The sequence below is a fragment of the Tenrec ecaudatus genome, chromosome 15 (genome assembly GCF_050624435.1).
Source record: "Tenrec ecaudatus isolate mTenEca1 chromosome 15, mTenEca1.hap1, whole genome shotgun sequence".
NCBI lineage: Eukaryota > Metazoa > Chordata > Mammalia > Afrosoricida > Tenrecidae > Tenrec > Tenrec ecaudatus.
In genome coordinates this window covers 17,961,956-17,978,156 of record NC_134544.1, presented here as the reverse complement: position 1 = coordinate 17,978,156, position 16,201 = coordinate 17,961,956, and the positions used below count along the sequence as shown (strand labels likewise).

Here is a 16,201-nt window from a genome sequence, read left to right as displayed (position 1 = left end):
GGGTTACATGCTCCATGAGAGGCCTGATCTCCAAAATGCTGGGGCTGCAATTGGAGAGTGCTCCAGTCACGGGATCCAGAACACCCAGGAAATGGCATCCCGTGGTGTTAGAACACAAAATGCCAAAGGTGGTGGAACAGGCTATTTGGACGGCAGTGGACTTGGAAGGAAGGAAGGATGAAGGGTAGGGTATAAAATATTTGCCCTGGGCAACCAGCAAATGGACCCGGCTGGACTGTGATCTGTCACGGGGTGCCCCCAATTCCAGTGTTCCTGGTCCCCAAACCTCCCTGCTGACGGCTGTTTTCGAGTGTGCCCTTCTTCGAATTCACATTCTTTTTAGGGATCTACAAGGCCTTTCAACTTCATATACTCACAAGACAGAAGAGTGAACACAGCCCCCTTCCTACCATTGTTGATCCCAAAGCAACTTCTGAAGCTTCCTTTGCACGTTTGTCAGGGTGGGACTTGCCCTTGGGGCCACTAATCTCGAGGTCAGCAGTTGGAACCCAACGGCCCCTCCTGAGGAGGAAAAGGAGGCTTTCTGCTCCTGTAATGATTGACAGCCTTCTGCTGTGTGCCTTAGACTTGACTCACGGATGGGTTTCTTGGAGCAAATGCGTAGACCTTTCCCTCTTGGCCCGCAGCTTCCTTCGGCAGAGCGTGGTTTGCCGCACCCGTTCTTTTCTTGGGAGCGCACGGCCGTCTTCCAGGGTGATGCTTTTTAAAGCAGCACGTGAGACTCACATCATTGGTGTAGCCCGTTCTCCATGGGTGGGCCCCGGGCAGTCTGCAGTCTTTCCCCTTAAACACATGCAGAGTGGCAAGGGGGCGCCTCAGGACAGGCGGCTCTTCTGCTTATCTCCAACACAAAGACGTGACTCCGAGGCAGTCGGGGTGTTAGGAACCCTTTGAGAACAACATGACCTGCGTGATCTTGCCCTTCAAAGCCAAAAGGGGTGGTGGTGGGGGCGGGGGTGAGCAGCAGGCAGTGCAGCATGGAGGCACGCGGGGACCACACACCCTGACCTCAGGCTCCCACTAGCCACCTCATTTCGCCGCGTGACGAGTCACACCGGTATGCAACTGGTGTTAACTTTCCCTCCAATTTCAGATAAGTCTCCTTCTACCACTTCACAATAACTCACAGGCTCCAGCCCTCCTGCCAACAAGCACCTGCAGGTCTTTTCCAGGTACAGTGCCATCTATATTATATCTGCTTTCAAGCTGTGTTGTGACAGATATAGATGTGGATGTATCTGTTAACCATTCAACATGGGTAAAACGGGGCCCCGCCCTGACTGGATTCCCATCTTGTCTCCTAAGGCGTCACCGAGAGAAGGTTGGGTGTTATGTCTTAACATCATTCTTCCCCCACAAAGCCCCTTGGTTCTGCTTTCTAGTTTTGTATACGCCCACGTGGCACTGCAGCAGGACTGACTGCATTCTGTTTTTTAAGTATGCAGATACGCTGGTGGAATAAAACCCCCAGAAGTAGGAAGAGATCTTTTCCTTTCCCAGGACACACATTTCAAGGGCTGCTGCCGTTACGTGTTCAAAATCAGACGATTGGTTTTGTTCCTTCTTCATGGGTTTGAACCAATAACCTCATGGTTAGCAGTCCGACACTTACCCACCAGCACTAACGGGCCTCTTGAGAGATGGCTTGGTGGGGTATTAGGGTACATGTGTGTTGCTCCCCGAAAGATCAGCAGTTCTAACCCATCAGCCCACTCCACTGGAGAATGATGGGCTTTCTGTTCTGTATAAAACTTACAGCCTCAGAAACCCCTGGGAGCAGATCCACTCTACCCTGGGGGCGGGGGGCAGTAGGAGTCAAAATCAACTTGATGAATTAAAACCAACTTTAATTTCTATGATGTGACTCAAAACAGAAAGAGGCAAGAAGGGGCTCATGGTCAGAGTGGAAAATGTCTCGTGGATAGGGCTTGTCGCAGTCCAAGACAAGTTCACCAAGTGACACAAGAAAACGGGTGTGTGTGTGTGTGTGTCCATGTCCGCAGTGAACAAACCACAAACCTACAGAGTCCATCTCACCCGGCTGGACCTGCCCCGTGGAGGCTCCAGGGCTGTCACCTGTCTGGAGGCTGACGATGCAGCTTTGCTTTGTAGAACAGTTGGTGGGTTGTGCCCACCCACCGTTCAGTTAGTAGTCAGGCGCTTAACCATTGTGCCATCAGGCCTTCTTGAACTGTTTCCACTGGCGACCCCTTTTTCTGCGAGGTATTTACGACACCAGCCAGCGCTGCCGAAACACCTGGGATTCAGCGTGAGTTCGATTTTGGATTAATTTCTGGTCCTGAGTGTCCAGAAACCCTTTCCTGAAGCCACATTTTCCTAGACCCTGATTTCACATGCACTTACACACCCCTTCTAGGGAGTTAAGGGACCCACCGTTGGAGGAGCTTTGCTGTGGGCTTTGCAGGCAGCGAGAGCCCAAAGCCAGCTGGGGTGGGAGCGGAGAGCCCAAAGACTGGCAGCGGGATTTAAAACCACCGGGTGGCTTGGTGCCTTTTCTTTCCCGAAAGCTGAGACGATGAGAAGATTAAAAATCTAGAGAAAATGTAGGACACACACACACAAATGTTTGTTACACTTCAAATGTTCTGACCCCGACAGCGTATTTATTCACTATTTTTAAAGAAGAGTTCTGTTGTAAAGCGCACAAAAAGGACTCCTCACCGAGTGGGACAAGTGGTTCCCTTTCTGATGTTAGTTAACGATCGAGAGTTCACTACGGCCCTGGCTCTCTAAGATCCTCTTCCCTCAGGATAATGGAAAACCGTCTTGAAAACACAATGAGAAGGGACTTCCGCGTCTTTCACGCTTCCCCTGTGTTGGTTTGGTTCCTAAAAGCTCTTTTCTGCGCCATAGAGCAGTTACTGGGAAGGAGGGAAGGCAAGGTTGAAGCGACGGTATGAGAAAACCTTGGATCAAGTCTTTAAATGGCTTAAGATTGTTTGAGATGTAGCGGAAAAGAGAAGTCTCGGTGTTGGGTTGGGTCTGGTCTTGAACTTGGCAGGTCTGACCTGGAAACGAGTGTGGACCCCTCTCCTTGTCTGCCCACCTGTGAGTTAGGAGATTCTCCCTCATCGTTGAAGGATCCAGCCGTTCACATTTGCTTTTTTAATGTGTTTATTTTTTATAGAGCTGATGGAAAGGAAGGATGTCTCTCACACATTCAGCTCTTTTGAAAATAATAATTATTGATTCAGCTAAAGTGGCTCCTCTTCATTTATTATCTACCTAGGATTTCCTTCTTGACATTTCCCTATTGAAATTTTGCTTAGCTAATGTAGCTACAGAGTAACAAGAAAGAGAATAGAAAGCCCTTCTCCCTCTTAGCAAATCCAATTGCATGTCTTTGGAACCTCTTGGCTGGGCAAGAGTAACAAGAAGATACTTTGTTTCTCCACTTCCTTTATGTCAACTCCTTGGCGGTGGTTGGGCTTGGTCTCGGCTTTTCATCCTTTATGGCAATGAGTTACCAGGGTGTTGCTTTCTGAAAGATGACCTGGGTGTTGTCTCCTCTGGTGCACCGGTCGGCATGTTGTTGATCTCCTGTACCCGAGTTCCAGCGGCATTCAGTGCGGATACACTTTTAATACCTGGAATTAAGTAGAACGAAGGTCAGACGTTAGGTTTGTTCCTTTTGACTTCCTTCTTTCCTGAAAGCTTTAGGCTCATCCTCTGGGAACATAAATCCAAACCCAGTATTCAAGACACTTCCCTGATGGTCCGCAGACTCTGTGATCCAAGTTTTATGAAGCAGGGCCTTTGGGAGTGGCGGGGCAGTGTGTTTTCGTAAACGCATGGTTGTTGTGTTTCCTTTTCCCTGACAAAATAAAGATAAAATGCAAATACCAGGAAGCCGGTCACGTCTGGAATGGAGACCTGGTTGTGCAACCTCCAGGCAGATGTGCTTTCTGTAAAGACACTGTTTCCCACCCTCCAGAGGGAGGTTCTGGAAGTTGGCTGTTCTTATGAAGAGAAGAACATTGACTTCTTGTTGTGCTCCGAGGACGGTGCTGAGAATTGTGAACGTCAGTGGCCCCCCTGACTGACCCCCGAACCCCCGACCCTGCCAGAAGGCATGGTTGCCCTGCTGGAAGTTGAGTGACTGGTGGTGAGCCCGTCCCTGGCACTCCCTCAACCACAGCTGAGCTTGACCTGCCAGTTCAGCTTGAGGACGGCCCCGTCTGGGGATCAATGTCAGTGCTGCCTTTCTTTCCGGGACTGCTGGCAGTGCTGTCTCCCATGAGAACTTTCAGCTCTATTCTTAAGGGTGGGGCCAGATTTTGTTCCACCCCCAAGGCCGACAGCTCTCTATTTAATTTCCTTGTGACGTGATATCGCTCGGCTCCTGGCTGCTAAGCGTGGAAATACTGAAAGGGTTTGTTTTCATGTTCAACCATTAATTTTAGTGGGGACACTGTGAGTTAAAATGAATATGTGTCTCTCGTCCCCTGGAACAAGTGGGAGGAGAGTCCGGGGGAGAGGAAGGGGAGGACATGGGGTGTGTGGTGGCAATGGCCCCACGACCAACTTCCTCCTTTGCCATGAGACCAGAGACTGGATGGTACCCAGCTGCCATCCCCGGCTGTTGCCCATCAGACTCTGAAGGCGCTGAAGGCAATGGACACACGCAGAATGGACGTTTTCCTAGATTCTAGACTTTCTGGAGCCGGAGGAGGTGGGGGGATGGATGAACCCTCGAAACTGTTCCCCTGAGAAAATCTTGAGATCACAAAGCCAGAATATCTTCTGAAGCCATCTTAAAATAGGACAGCAGTTTAGCTTAATTCGTTTAAAAAAAAAAGGCTGTCTGGAGCGTGAAGCTCTTGTGAGAGCTGTCTATGGCGCCTAATGGAAAGCAGCGCCTTGGAGGAGGAGAATGAGGCAGTGAGTGTGGAGGAAGGAGGAGGGGTGGTGTGCGAGAGGAGGGTGAGGAGGATGGCCCAGCTCCCAGGATGGCACCCGCCCAGTGGCACGCAAACGGGTTGAATTGACGTGTTTTTCTCAATAACAAGACAAAGGAAACTAATGTATCTTAGCCTAAGTGGAAAACTTGAAGGGGGGCAAAACCCATCGGCCCTGCACTGTTGACTTTTCTCTCTCTCCCTCTGCATTGTGGTTCCACCCTTTTTGTTTTCATTCCCTTATACCATAAATAGTTCATTGCAAAGGGGAAATGATTTTAACTGTTTGAAATTAGTGAGCGGTCTCATCTGTAGGGTAAGCACATTGAAAAAAAGTGTGAATTCCTTCTGGATACGGCAATCCAAACGCAGTGGGTTTATTTGCTAGCTAGTGACATGGTCTGGTTTCCTACAGTAGCTGCTTAAACCAAAGCTAAAAGACGCCATCACGCTGTGAAAAAGACGGGCGTCACGTTTTCATATGCCGTCAATGCCTGGATGCGTATCTACCGAATCAAACACACAAGTGCTCCCCCCCCCGTTTATTTTTTATTTGTTTTTCTTCCCATCATTTTATTGGGGCTCTTACAGCTCTTACAACATGCCATACATCAGTTGTAATCAAGCATATTTATACATATGTTGCCATCATTTCCAAGACATTTCCTGTTTGAACCCTTGATAAAAGCTCCTCCCCCTTCCACCTTCCCGTGTCCTTGATCAGTTATATATTGTGATTGTTATTTCATATCTCAACACTTCCTTTGTCTCCCTTCCCCCACATTTTCTGTTATTCGCCCCCTTCACAGGGTGGGGGATCTGGGGTTCCCCTTTTCTGTCCCTCCCCCTCCCTGACCACCCCCCTCCTCATGATATTGCAGCTCCCATGACTGTTCCTGAGGGCTTGTCTTTCTTTTGGGAGAACATTCCAGTGTTTTAGAGTTCAGTTTGCCGTGCCCTCTTAAAACCAGCCCTTTCCCCGCCCCACCTCCTCTGTATCCAGACTCTCCAGGTGTTATAAGCGTGTCTCTCTCTCTCTCTGCTCTCTCCTGATTTAGCAAATGAAGAAGCACCCCTGCCGGCAGTGTGACAAGTCCTTTAGCTCCTCCCATAGCTTGTGCCGCCACAACCGGATCAAGCACAAGGGCATCAGGAAAGTGTACACCTGCTCGTAAGTTCCAGCGCCTGCCTCCCGAGGGAGCCCGGGAGCCCTAGTGACACTGGGACCTCACCGCTTCAGGGAAGGTCTCTCCCTCACCGTTGCGTTGCCCTCCAGCCTGCGGTGCCCACCCCTTTCCACGAGGCCCTTCTTTGTAGCAGGCGTTTCTTACTGACCTGCAGTTGTGTGGGCCTGTCCTTTCCTGGTTGAATGGTAATACTTAAAAACCCGCTGCATGCCGGGTATAAGCACCCCTCCGCATGCCAGGAGGACTCTCTGGTAGGGTGGGCACTTGGGCCCATGCTGGGCCTCCTCACCTTGACGTAGCCCATCCATTAGCGTCGGCAGCATCTCTTTTTTTGTAGTCCACAACATTGGCTGAAGGCCCAACCTCTAGCCCCCTCAGTGGGGTGGACATGAGCTACTTCATTGTCGATAAAATCAGGCCCTGCTATGTTGTCACCGCTGACAAGTCTGTATCACCTACTCACCAGAGGGGCCCTGGTAGCACAATGGGCTAAGCATCCAGCCACTAGCCAACAGGCCGCCAGTTCAAACCCAGAGGCGCTCTGTGGGAGCGCACCGAGGCAGTCTGCCTCTGACAATATTGACAGCCTGGGAGGCCCTGTGGGCCGTGGTAAGAGGGAAAAGACTCACAGCAGGAAGGGTTTTACAGCCTAGGCAGCACCGCAGCCCTTCCTCTCTAAGGGAGTTGGTAGCCTGACAAGGCCCTTCCTAAGGAAGACGCTGGCGATGCGTAGACACAGTCTGCAGCTGTGGAAACGGTCAGGCTAAGTGGCTGTGGCCGGGCAGGACTAGGGGGTGAGCCGCAGGCTAGCGAGAGGGGTGCCTGCGTCTTGACGGGTTCGGGGCGGTTGTCTCAGCACTCTCTCATTCAGTGGAGCGGGGTGGGAGTGGTTGGGGTGAAAGGAGAGGGTGTCCCCAGTAAAGCCCGCATGCAGAACAAGTCTAAAGGACCCGAGAATGAGGATGCTCTGAAGCCCCCCTAGTTAGAATGGCTGTCACTACTTAACTGCTGCCCCGTAGGCTTGTCGCTTTCACTGGGGAGTCCCCCGAGGGCCGGAAGACAGGAGGATTGTCAGTTACACTCCTCCTCTGGGAGTGCTGTTCCCCAGTGATGGGCTGGCTCCAGCCACAGCCTGTCAGGGGTCTCTTCGTGAAACCCACAGTGCTCGGAGGACAGTCGTTCAGAAAACCCCAGTCTCTGGAAGGCAGCAGGTTTGCCGTTAAGACCACGAGGTCTTTCTTCATTCTCCTTCGCTGCAGCCAAGGAGACCTGGTGGCGCGGGACTTACACGTTGGGCTGCAGGCCTCAAGGTCAGCCGTTTGAAACCCCTAGCCGCTCTGAGGGAGAAAAGTGAAGCTTTCTACTCCTGGAGAGTGACAGGCTCATAAACCCACAGCGGCAGTTCTACCCTGTCCTGCAGGGTTGCTAAGAGTCAGCAGCAGCAGCTCCACGGCAGTGAGTTGTTTCGGTTTTTATGGCTTTGCTACAGTAGCGTTTTTTGGGTTTTTTTAGAATTATATTCGACTGTGTCTTCAGTAACTGGCTTTTACAGTTTCTCATTCAACGATTCACGACGTGTGAACATCCCTGCACCCGCAGCCCCCCTTACCTTCTCCTTTTTTTAAAAAAAAGTAATTGGTGAACATTTTCTCTAATATGGGAATTTTTTCCCAAGGAGCACAATCCTTGGAAGTGGTATTCGTTTCTTGTTGTTAAGCTAATTGGTTATTTAGCTACACTGTGACCCTGGGTTAGTTTTAGCGCAGGTTTAAAGAATAGCTCAGGGCCATAGCCTCAACTCCGAGTCCAGTTGGTTGGGTTGTATCAAGCCCTGATTAGAGCAGTCTGTAGAGGTAGCAGGGCACCATCTAGTTCTTCGGTAGATGGGGCTGTTCCTTTGTTCATGGTATTCTTGATGTCTGACTTAGAATGTACACATTCGCTATGGCCATTGACTTTCACGTCTTCTTTCCCGGCTTTATTAAGAAAATGGGAATTCCTGTTTATCCAACGAAAAGCAAAATTCAACCTATAATAAATAAATATATATATTTTAAAATTAAATCATTTTGAGGGCTCGTACAACTCTTATAACAATCCATCCATCCATCCATTGTGTCAAGCACATTTGTACATTTGTTGCCATCATCATTCTCAAAATATTTTCTTTCTACTTGAGCCCTTGGTATCAGCTCCTCATTTCCATATATATATATATATATATATATATATATATATTTTAACTAAGACAAAATGAAAAGTTTTCTTCTTTTTTTTATTAAGAGATCATTTTATTGGGCTCTTACAACAATCCAAACATCAATTGTATCAAGTATATTTGTACATATGTTGCCATCATTTTAAAACACTTGCCTTCTATTGAGCTGTTAATATCAGCTCCTCTTTTTTACCTCTCTCCCCACAACCCTCTTAACTCTTTGATAAATTATAAATTATTATTATTTTCATATCTTACACCAACAGCAGTCTCCCTCCATGGTTTCTGTTGTCCATCCCCCTTTTTTTCTTTTTACTGCGCTGTTTGGGGTACCTGCTCACGGCGCTCTAGATGGTAGCTAGTCGGCCGGGTAAGCAGGTGAGGATGAGTGCCCATCTTGGATTCGTGCTCAGCCTGGGAGCCCTGCCCTCCCCAGTGCTGACAGAGCGGGCAGGAGGGCGCGAGGAGTCCTGGCCAACTTCCTGTGAAAGGGTCTCTGTCCTGTTAAATTCTGCGGGAATACCTTTTGAGTCATCCTATGGGAATCTTGTGAAAAGCTTCGTTTTCCAGTTTAAAAAATCAAAGCCACCAGAAATAGATGTTTGCATAACGTTCAAGCACTACTTTCGGCCAACCCTCGAAAATAGTCTATCTGACCCAAACTCGGCCAGTCCAAGAAGGACCATACTAACCTTGGTTTTTGTTTTTTTTTCCCTTTAATTTCTTTAATAAATCGTTTTCCTGGGGTCTTACAGCCCTCACAGCCCTCCACATATCCATGGTGGCGAGCACACTGACCATGTTTTAACAAAAGCCGAAGAGCCCTTCTCACCGATTTGAACCTACCTTCCTGACCTGCCGGCTGCTCCTCCTGGGGCTGGGCTCTCACACCGCCATGGACCCCTCCAGGCCTCCTGTGAGCCGGCCGAGCGGCTCTCTGAGCAGCGGGTGGGATCCCTCCGGCACGAGGTGGTGGGGTCAGCGTGTGGTGACCTCGCTGCCCTTCGCTCCACAGGCACTGCCCGGACTCCCGACGCACTTTCACGAAGCGGCTGATGCTGGAGAAACACATCCAGCTGATGCACGGTATCAAGGACCCCGACCTGAAGGAGATGGCGGACAGCGCCAACGGGGAGGACACCGAAGTCAAAGAGGACACCAAGGTCAGCGGCGCAGCAGATGCACGCCTCACGGCCAAGTCCTACCCACTTGCTTTTCCCAGGCCCTGTAGACACGCTCTGTGACCCTGCGAACCCTGAATCCCCACCCCCTCCCATCCCCCAATCAACCCCACTACCCTGCAGCTGATTCTGGACTCTTTGCCACGGACCTTCGTGCATGAGAGCCAATCTGTCTTTCTCCCACAGTGAGCGGCGGGTGGGTTAGCCCCCGAGCTGGACGAGCTGGGCAGCACTGGCTGTGCCATAGCAATGGGATCACACCCAAAATCTCTGCCACCGAGTTCTTTCTGACTCACGCTGGCAGTTGCTCACGACTCTTACTGGCCCCAAATGCCACAGAACGCGACACCCGGGCCTGTGCCCTCCTCACCGTGGTTTTGATTTTGAGCCTGTGCACAGCCACGGCGTCGACCCATCTTGTCCAGGGCCTTCCTCTCTTGATGCCCTGACTTATCGCCTCCCTAGAGAGGATGGTGGAAGGGCCCCTGGGGCCTCCTTAGACGTTAAATATGCACAGGGGCACAGAGCATCATTGTTCTCAAGAAACCGGCCAGTGGCTTGAACCACCGACCTGGTGGTTTACAAAACAGCTCGATGTGAAGCCCGCGATGTCACCAGGGCTTCTATGAATAGAGGAAAGTGACAGCAAACTACGAACCCACTGCCATCGAGTAGATGCCGACTCACAGTGACCCTGTGGGACAGGGTAGGGCTGCCCCTGTGAGTTTCCGAGACGGTCACTCTTTACCGGAGTGGAAAACCTGTCTTTCTTTCATGGGGTGCTTAGTGGTTTGGAACTGCTGACCTTGAGGTTAGCAGCCCAACGTGTAACCCCCAGAACAGGGGTATAAAACCATAGCTAATGCCCCAGACTCCCCTTCTGACCCTTCCCTTCTCCAAAGCCACTCTTTCCCCGCTTCCTCCTGTATCCTTCCCCAAGAAGCTCTCAGGCCCTACCTGCTCACATGCGGTTGTCCTGCCTCGCTGAGTCGGCGCCGTGGACACAGCACACAACCTTCCTTCCTTCCTCCCTTGCTCTTCGGGGTCCCAGCTCATGGTGGCGGCCACTGCGTCATCCGTCCCCTTGAGGGTCTTCCTCTGGTCTACTGACCCTTTCCTGATGATGCGACGCGTGTACAGTTTACTTTTCATTGGAGACTTACTGGCTGTCATACTCCAAACCAGACCACACTCCGTTGCTGTTGAGTGGATCCCTGCCCACGGTGCCATGTCGGACGGAGTGGAACTGCCTGCAGAGCCTCACAGAAGCAGGCTGTCTCCTCTCTCTCCCTCGGAGCGGATTGCTGGGTTGGAACCGTTTGCCTTTCAGCTGGGCGCTTGAGCACTGCGCCACCAGGGCTGCCCTGGGTGGTTAGCAGTATCTCGTGCAAGGTCTGGCGTGCGTGAAACCACGTGTTTACACTGCGGTTTCGTATAGACGGGTAGTGAGCTTTAACCAGACAGCAGAAAGCACGTTGGCCTGTGCACAAGTGGTCGTGTGGGCTACACACTAGCCGGGGTTCACAGAACCTCGTGGAATACACCTGGGTTCCCTGCCCTGAGCGTTGAGGGTTTGGCTGTGGAGTGGGAGCTAGAGAACCGGGGTGGGAAGCCTGACTCGTCGGCCTGCCCTACAGCCACCAGCGGGCACACGAGTGAGCATCAGCCTTGGACATTGTAAGAAGGATGCTGCGGAGCTGCGGAAACCACGGGCTTGGAGGAGGAGGGGTTTGGAGGAGAGAAGCGAGTTTGGTTGGAATTTTGGGAGACATTGGAGTGGGGGGGCTGCAGGTGAAGGAAGTCCGCGAGCTGGAAAGGAAGGAGGGGGGCACTTCCAGTGAGGAGGCAAGGAGATGATGTGGTGGGAATGGCTGTCTGTTACCCCTACCCCACCACCACCGCCAAGACCAGCACAGCAGGGACTGGCGAGGCTTCGTGCCACTGGAAAACCTCTCCCCTCTCGGAACTGGGGTTTCTATCCCTGGCTCCAAGCCGAGTTCAGCGTTCCAAAAGAGGGTGTCTCCTTGTCTTTATAAGATGCCTTCAGTTGTGCGGCAGTGTCGTTTTGCGTGCCTGAAGTAGGAGGGCGTGGTGCCAGTTAACGCTGAACGAGGGCAGGCCGTTCGTTGTAAGGAAACCTGTCTTGGGGACATGTGGGTGTGGAAAAGTGAATGCTCGATGAAGCTTGCTGTTCTGAATCTTTGGTACCTGTGCCGGCATCGTCCCAGAGGAACCTCCGCCCAGGGTGACCTGGTCCACCCCTAGAGTCTGCCCAGGGCCTGTGCCCTTGCCCATCTTGACTCTCTGCACATTTATCTCCTCCTCGGGCTCCTCCTCTGCCCCATCTCACAGCCTCCTCGGATTATCCGGGCAGGCCTCTCCATGGACCAGTCAGAGCCCCTCCTGAAGTTGAAGGTGGAGGCCAGCTCCGTGGGCTACGGTTGGGTCCCTGACCCAGAGCAAGCTGTGTTAGGAAGAAGCTGAGAGGACAGGGGGCTCGGGACGCCCACCTGCCGTCCCACTCCTTGTGCACGGCGCTTTGTTCTCTACCTGAGCTTCCCTTCCTGTCAGCTTCACCCCCACCTTCTCCCTTCTCACCCACCACCCCTTGAGATTCAACTTTAATGGCTTTACCCAGAGAGGCCTTTGGTCCCCATCCTGTCCAGTAGCTTCTGTGTCCCTCCCCCATAGCTCAGCAGGGACCCCAACTTCTGGACACCCTGAGGGCCAGGCCTGATCTGTCCCACATCCTACAGAACCTAGCAGATGAGCTTTTTTACTTCAGTTTGCCAAGGCTAGGGGATCAGATGTGTCCAATTTCCCTTAGGGGATTTTAAAGAGGAAGCGTTCTACTCCTGGAAAGAGTTACAGTCTCGGAAACCCCCACGGGTGGGTCTACCCTGTCCCCTGGCTCGCTCTGATTGGGCTGAGACTCGATGGCAGTGAACTTGGTTCTTCATTAGTCACTTCCTGTGGCTTCAGGTGAATCTTCGGGGGTCTCCCCTCCTTGTTTCAGTCCAAGCAAAATCCCTGACATCATCTCCCACAAGGTGCTAGCTGGCGGCACTGGAGCCCCCATCTCCCCTCGGCTCCAGGCCTGCTGCTCCGTGTCTGCAGGCAGGTCCCGCCCCTTGTGCTTCAATAACACAGCTTCCTCTGCCAGGCCCTTCGGCTGCCTTGCAGCTCGCGTGCCCACTGTTTCCCAGCTCCTCCGCAGTGCCCTGGGTACCGTGGTTAAGTGCTTAGCGGCCAACTGAAAGGATGGCGGTTCAGGTAACACGCCACCCAGCGGGACAAAGACGTACAGCCTTGAGAACTCGGGGGCATCTCTGCTCCGTCGAAATGTGCTGCAGAATCGCTGTGTCAGAGTGCGGTAGCCCATGCCCTACTCTGACGTACCATCGGTGACTTGGTTAATTTTTGTCTGTCTCACTCTCGGGGACCATTCGTCCCTCGGGGGCAGGGCTCGGCTGTTCACTGGCCAGAGCAGGAACTCGGCCACGTTTGGGGCGTGGGTGAGAGGCGGGTGGCCGCCTCCAGGGTGGCAGCTCCGAGTTCAAACACGCAGCTCCCGGGGCGTTGTGGGTGTGCTTGCCCCGTGGTGCCCTGGTCAGGCTGAAGCGGCCGTTCCGACAGCCCAGCTGACGGCTGTAAACCGTGCCCCTTGTTGTCTTGTTTTTCTCCAAGGCCCCCAGCCCGAAGCGGAAGTTGGAAGAACCGGTGCTGGAGTTCAGACCCCCGCGAGGGGCCATCACGCAGCCGCTGAAGAAGCTGAAGATCAACGTCTTCAAGGTGCACAAGTGCGCCGTGTGCGGCTTCACCACCGAGAACCTGGTGCAGTTCCACGAACACATCCCGCAGCACAAGTCCGACGGCTCGTCCTACCAGTGCCGCGCGTGCGGCCTGTGCTACACGTCCCACGCCTCCCTGTCCCGCCACCTCTTCATCGTGCACAAGCTGAAGGAGCCGCAGCCCGCGTCCAAGCAGAACGGCGCCGCCGGCGAGGACGGCACGCAGGCCAAGCCCGGCGCCGAGGACGGCGCGGCCGACGGCACCCTGTCCGACCGGAAGTGCAAAGTGTGCGCCAAAACTTTTGAAACGGAAGCTGCCTTAAACACGCACATGCGGACACACGGCATGGCCTTCATCAAATCCAAAAGAATGAGCTCCGCCGAGAAGTAGCCGCCTGCCACCCACAAGGGAAAACCCGGCCGAGCTGGGAGACAAGACATTTCTGGTACAGACAGTGGGCTGTGCGGTAGTCCCCAGGACGGTCTGGGTTGATCTCCAGCCCACCCCTCGTCACCCAGTGGTCTCTACCCTCTATGATAAGTATTAAAACAGTATTTGAGTTTAAAAGAGTTTGTATATATTTAAATGAATAACTTTTTATACTCTTTGTTACATGTTTGTATCAGTATTTAGTGGAAAAATGTTTTTGAGTCTATTTTGTTCGGGGGAGGGACCTAGGGATGGGTTAGGATTTTTCCGTTTTGTATCGTTTTGTTTTACACAGAGTTCTTAGTCCAAGGGGCAGTTCCTGACTCCGACCAAACCATTTTATAACTTAAGGATTTAAATGGGTTGACGAATGGCTGGCGAAGATAGCGCCTTTTTTAGTGTTTTTAATTCTTAGAACTCACCACATAAATTGTAGGTGACCGTGGGTCGCAAAAACACCTAGGAACTTTCAAGTGTCTTAGCACTAGCCTCAGGGTGCCTGCTCTGCCAGAGCTCAGACACACCTGGCCCACAGGTGTGCACACCTGAGATGCAGCCCCACACAGGTGCATCAAGTGGCTATTTCGGGCCACACCACACAGCGTTCAAAGCAGCCTTGCAAATCACTTCTTCCAAGTGGTGTCAGCTGAGCCCAGGATGGAATGGGGGCTCCTTAATTCCATCTGGAGGGCTAGGAAGAGAGTGGCATAAACAAGAGTGAGACTTAGGGGGCTGGGAGTCATCTGAACCCCTTTGCAAGGCTGGTTTGAAGATCACAAGGGATACAGTAGGAAAGGGCTGGGCTTCCTGTAAAAGTTACAAGTCCGTCGTTAGGGCACTCGATTGATATAGTCAGGTTTTTGTCTCGTAATTTATCAACTCTTACCGAGACGTGACCATACGAATATCAAGTATTTCTCTGGCTCTTGACAGAAAACTAGGTACCTAAGCTAAGCCATGTCGACTTAACCCTTGGCTGTCCACAGAGTTGGCGTATCCTGTTCCAGGTGCTACTGCCAAAACGTCCCAGCACCCCAAGCCGGGATGCACCACTTCTCCACCGACTTAGCAATGCAGCCTCTGCCACGGCCGTTCTCTTCCGCACTGGCCCGGCTCTCCCTGGTCACCCCCACGGTTGATCTCACCTGGGCCAGCTCTGCCTCACTGAATTGTGGCATCTGCCCCCCTGCCTTTGTAGTTCTCGGGGAGAGAGTTAGGTGTTTTGTTTTTTTTTGGGGGGGGTCTATGTTTTTTTTTTTGGATTTATTTTTGCCATTTTCTATCTTGTCTGTATCCCTCAACATATTTTGTACTTCTCTGGTTTTGTTTTTTAAAAAGAGGTGGTTTGGTGTATATACTGGTCCTTGCATGACGTACTGTAGTTGGGTTCTCAGAAGGTCTTGCTGCTGTCAGGTGTGGTGTCGTGTGCTACATCCATCTCGCCGACTGGATGGAACACATTTCATATGTAAATAAACACGCCACAACACGACACCGCCCCCCTCCGCCCCCCTGCCCAGCTTCTGTGAGAGCATCGGGGTGGGAGGACTTTTATGAAGTGATCCCTCCTTCACAGGATCGCGTCCGCACGGTAGTGTGCGGGTCTTCCTGCTCATCAGAACGGGGCATTTGTTTTGTTTTTCCCCTGTGCGGTCGGCTTGTTATTTTTGATAATTTTTTTAGTCTTTCTCCCCTTTGGTCGCCTTTTCCTGTTGTGTTCGATTCCATCGGTGTCACCCAAGGGCATGAAAAGCATTCCTCAACTTGAACTCCAATGACTGTTACGTGTTGTATTTATATTTGTACGGCTCCAAGTTGTACTCCTGGCACTTTTGGATGTTCCTGACCTTGAACCTTGCAATAAACCTGTGCGGTGAGCCACCTGCGCAGGTCCCGCCCGCCGCCCTCCCTCGTGTGATCGAGGGGTGGAGGGAGCAGAGCTCAGCAGTTCCTGCCTCAGCCCTCCTCGCCCGGGAATGGCCGGTGAGGATCCAGACCAGATCTTCTTACTCTTTAAACCTAGTGCTCGCTCTGTGTGTATGTACATATCGACAAATACTCATTTATTCCACAAATAAAACAAGGATGCGCAAAACCGGATGCCACGTTCTTGTTTTGGGAAGTATGGCGTTTGATAAGAACCCCAATGTTGATCTGTTGACTCTTAAATACCCAGAAATGTGTTGAGCGCGTATCTATCGAATACCTGAGTGCGCAAGAGAATCAGGAAAACGCCCAGGGGGCCCCACACGAAGACAGACAACCCAGAGGAGAAAATCGTCCTGTGGCACCATAGCCCTCGGGTGAAACCTCCAGGTGGTTGAGAGAATTGGTGAACTGGGACATAGATCTTGGGGACATCAGAGTGCAGAACAGGGATAAGGAGGTGAAGGGGAGAGAGTAGAGGTCAGGGAGGACAAAGCCGGAAGAGCCAACTTGGGCTTCAGAGGAGTC

At 52.0% G+C, this 16,201-nt stretch overlaps 1 protein-coding gene across 13 annotated transcripts in view; it reads left to right on the top strand.

Moving 5' to 3' along the window:
• The window catches only part of ZNF532 (zinc finger protein 532), a 112,548-nt gene extending 96,714 nt beyond the window's left edge, over positions 1-15,834 (top strand). For all 13 annotated transcript variants that reach the window (XM_075533187.1, XM_075533190.1, XM_075533189.1 and 10 more), the window contains 3 exons: positions 5,999-6,111; positions 9,361-9,508; positions 13,214-15,834. In XM_075533187.1, the coding sequence (XP_075389302.1) occupies positions 5,999-6,111; positions 9,361-9,508; positions 13,214-13,708 (756 nt within the window). In that variant the 3' untranslated portion in view covers positions 13,709-15,834. The remainder of the gene's footprint in view (positions 1-5,998; positions 6,112-9,360; positions 9,509-13,213) is intronic.
• Positions 15,835-16,201: the final 367 nt, after the last annotated feature.